This window comes from Formica exsecta, unplaced genomic scaffold (genome assembly GCF_003651465.1).
Source record: "Formica exsecta isolate Colony F162 unplaced genomic scaffold, ASM365146v1 scaffold265, whole genome shotgun sequence".
Lineage (NCBI taxonomy): Eukaryota > Metazoa > Arthropoda > Insecta > Hymenoptera > Formicidae > Formica > Formica exsecta.
Genome location: NW_021849915.1, coordinates 102,948 through 107,117, shown reverse-complemented (window position 1 = coordinate 107,117; position 4,170 = coordinate 102,948). Strand labels below are relative to the sequence as shown.

The 4,170-nt window shown below is 30.6% G+C and overlaps 2 protein-coding genes across 3 annotated transcripts in view; one reads left to right on the top strand and one right to left on the bottom strand.

Annotated features, from left to right (window-relative positions):
- Positions 1 to 3,006, bottom strand: part of LOC115237018 (chaoptin) — a 7,687-nt gene extending 4,681 nt beyond the window's left edge. The window contains exons 1-5 of the mRNA XM_029809771.1: positions 2,651 to 3,006; positions 2,095 to 2,275; positions 1,666 to 1,813; positions 1,296 to 1,406; positions 263 to 1,009 (exon numbers count right to left, since the gene is read on the bottom strand). Coding sequence (XP_029665631.1) covers positions 263 to 1,009; positions 1,296 to 1,406; positions 1,666 to 1,813; positions 2,095 to 2,275 — 1,187 coding nt within the window. The 5' untranslated portion in view covers positions 2,651 to 3,006. The remainder of the gene's footprint in view (positions 1 to 262; positions 1,010 to 1,295; positions 1,407 to 1,665; positions 1,814 to 2,094; positions 2,276 to 2,650) is intronic.
- Positions 3,007 to 3,672: 666 nt separating this feature from the next.
- LOC115237026 (NADPH oxidase 5) overlaps positions 3,673 to 4,170 on the top strand; it is a 13,278-nt gene continuing 12,780 nt past the window's right edge. For both annotated transcript variants that reach the window (XM_029809782.1, XM_029809781.1), the window contains exon 1: positions 3,673 to 4,011. The gene's annotated coding sequence lies outside the window, so the exon portion shown is untranslated. The remainder of the gene's footprint in view (positions 4,012 to 4,170) is intronic.

Sequence of the window (4,170 nt, the reverse complement as noted above, 5' to 3'; positions counted from 1 at the left end):
TATATATTTTTATATATATTATTTCTAGAGATTATATAAATATTAAGAACGCTTATATTTTTTTGTAAAAATATGTATATTTATTAGTTTCGATAATCACGTGTATATACGCTTAAAAGTTTTATTTATTATATTATTGGAAAACATCTTTTTTTTTAAATTTAATATATATTTGATTACGTTTTAAAAATTAATTCTTGTAGAAATTGTTTCTTCAAAATTTGATCCAAGAATTAATTTCATATAAAAATATTAAGAATACCTGGACAAAGCAGCCACGGGCACTGCATCTAGACTGTTAGTCGCAAGAGAGAGGGCCTTCAGATGCTCTGCAAATTCTTGAAAGGCCTCACCGGAAATATTTCTAATCTCGTTGTTAGCCAAGTAAAGGTACGACAATGTTCTCAATCGACTAACTGAGCTCGGCACCGCCGGCAAATCGTTGTTTTCGAGATTCAAATATTCGACAATATCTTCCAGACCGTGAAAGGCTTCGCTGTCAACATTTCTGATATTGTTTGACGACAAGTGGATTCTTCTCGTTTCGAGATGATGAAACATTTTGCCGGGCAATGAGGCCAATTTGTTTCCGGCGAGATTAAAGTCCCTCACCTTTAAAGTACGATTGCTCAAGGTAGGTGTCTTTATCCATTCGATGGAATTCTCGCTAACGTCGATCAATTCCAAACCGGAACTACGGAAATCCGGTAATTCCAGATACTTGAGATCGTTTCCTCTCATATAAAGCCAGGTAAGTTTTTTCAAACCTCCTAAAGACTGCGGGAATTCCTTCAAAAGATTATTGTTGATGCTCAAGGTGTGCATGTTTGGTGGCAAAGAATCCTCGGAGAGCTTCTCGATGTTGTTGCTATCCAGATTCAACCATACCAGCGCAGCAAAACTCGAAAAGATTTTAGATACTTCAGTAATCGAGTTATCCCCGAAGAATGCGTTCGTCAAAGTCTCTCTGGTGCGACCCCAGTCGCCATCCAACGATGTTAGATGATTGCTAATAATTAATAAATTTCTTGATTACACGTGTATATAAAAATGTCTTATTTTATTATGTCAGTTTTTTTATTAAATCACGTTACTTTTGTAAAAAACTTATTTAAAATGCTAGACTTTAAATAAGAGAGTATTAGAGAAATAAGAAAATTTGCAATTTTTTTGCTAGAAGCGAAATAATATACTCTGCTTATACATATATATGAACGAAGATTAGAAGTATAATATAATAATAATATTTTATATAAATATAATATATTTTTGAAATAAGTGATTTATATTTATACCTGTGCATGTTGAGCCAATTTAATTTTCTTAAATCGCGAAAAACCTTGAAAGGCACATCCTCGAGAGAGTTGTAGCTTAGATCCAATGAACGTAGACTGTCCGTAACACCTCTTACAAGAAAAGCATTAATAGTATTAGTATATTAACGGTATTAATCTTTTAATTCAAGGATTTTTTTCAAAATTAGTAGCATTAATAAATTAAATTTGAATTTGTAGATTTGGTTTTATTAAAAATAATCTTAGAGGAAATAAATATAAAATATAAATTGTCTTGAAAATTATTTTATAATAAATTTATTACGTAAAAAATATATATCTACGTATGTTTTATTCGTATTGTGTGCAAGGAAATTAAATATAAACTTACAATAGAGATTTATCACTTATGCTGGATAACCGGTTGCTCATCAATCCCAGAGCTTCGACACCGGCGGAACTCGCAAGTGCATCATTATCCAGCACTTGTATCCCGGAGCCAGCAATATCTAATTGCGCCACATAGCTTACTGATACATCTAAAATATTTTTATGTATGTATGTTAAATGTGTTTAATTATATTTCCGAATTTATGCTGATATGTATACATATCGATATGTGTATACATATTGTAATATTACTATTATAACAAGAAAAAAAATATAGACTTATAAAATAATACTAAACATAATAGAAAATGATAATAAGAAGAGAAGAATGTACATATATTTACAAGATAAAATAATCAAAGAAATTTTTTTTTTCTTATTGTTAGGAGTGATACTTATATAATGTACAAAGATATTGATTTATACATACCAGGAAATCGTGCGAATGGAACTCCCATGCAACTGATGTCCATCTTCGTGAAATCATCATCATCATCCTGGACCCAACACATGCACATGGTATTGAATGTGCAGGGAACATTGTAACATTTTATCACGCCGGTCCAAAGAAGAAAGATTAATATATTTGTGAATCGATTCGAGAACGTCATCTATAAACACGTATATAAAAATCAAATTTTTTAACACAATAAATGCAAAAAAATTTATAAAAATATGTATTAACGTTTTCCAGCTTATGACATAATTTGCATTAATATTTAAACACTATTTTACATTTTTATTTAATTATTAATATTTCTGTTATAAAGAAGGCATTTAAAGATTTTTTTCTAAAATTTTTAAAATTATATTTATATTAATTATCATTTGCTTTAATCTTAGAGATCTATATTTGTATAATTAATAATATATTTTTATAATATATCAATAGCAATGCATAGTTTATTTTAGGCACGAAACCTAAACGTGTTATCATTTTAGAGAAATATCGCGACATCATTGATAAAAAACTATTTTAACCAGACCTTATTCAGGACTAAGCCCGGATTACTTCCTGGAGTTCCTTCTCCAGAAACTAACGTACGTCAGATTGGCTTCAAAGATGAGAGACTCATTTCAAAAGAGCATCTGTGTTTTCAGGATACCTTCATAACTTTGTTGTTGATCCTATCTGAGACCAGGAAGCAAACAAAACGCGTCGAGGACTCAGCTCGTAGACGACTTCCAAAGCGCAGGTACCAATCTTTAGAGAGAGCGCAAGCGCATCTCCGGACGAACTTTATGGATCGAAACACGGTACACAAGTCGCTATTACTCTGACAAAAACTTTGATATTTGAAATACATTGAATATTATATATATACTGATCTTTAAAATAAATAATTAATAATTTAATTGGCAACAATGGAATCTATTAAGAGAGAGATAAAAGACTCCGATAAATATTTATACATCTTTGGCTAGATGCATCAAACTTTCTCTCATGTCTTATGCGAAGAAAGCTTTTAGAAGAAATTGATATTCTCTAAAAGACATATATTTTATAAAAATGATTAGTAATATACTTTCTCTCTTTCTCTCTTTTCCTCTGCCGATGTGTAAAATATAATGTTATTAATATACCATACATATGAAACGACAATCTTTGCTTAAAACTTATCATAGCATTATTTGTGCTAGAAGTATTATGAACAATTTATTACACAAATACTAATAGGATATATACATATAATGTCACTTATGTAACAAGTACTAGAATGAGTGTCCACATAAAAAATAATTTAATAATGGATAATGATAAAATATTACCAGTGATTGATTGATTTATTATCTGGTATTACAAATTGCAAATTACTTGTTAGTAATTTTCAATTCTTAACATATTTATATTCTTATATATAATAAGTGTAATTATAGAGAATAATAATAATTATAGACTAATAAATAAATAAAATATATTTAAATTCCAGGTAAGAAAGAGAGAAAGAGAAAGAATAATTTAACTGAAGGTTGAAAATAATTTTCTTAAATTAGTAACTATGCATTATACATATTAATACAAATAAAAGATCTGAAGAGATACAATGTCTTTATAAAATATTTGCGATCCAGGAATCGCAATAAAATAAGCAAGAAATCTGAGGAAACATTCGAACGAACAAGAATGCATATTGAGCCATCAATGAAACTCGTTTCTCCGCAAATTTATACGAAAGGGAATCCGGTACATTCTTGATAGGAGTCTGGGTCGCACCTGCCAGGTAGACGAAAAGAGAGTTCGAAGAGAAGACAGAGAGAAACAGAACACGAATAGATAGAAGGAAAAGGAGAACGCGACAGAGAGGAGGAGGAGAAGGAGAAACATAAGCTTGTCAAAAAGTGAAAGGTTGTCTGTCTCCTCTATCCCCGCATGATCTCTGAATCGTCAGTAAAACCAATCTATTTGTCTCCCTTCCCTTTGCTACATCTTCCCTTCTTTCTCTCTTTTTCGCACGGTGTCTCCCCCCGTGTGATCCAATATGAATGTTACTGACACTAACACTCT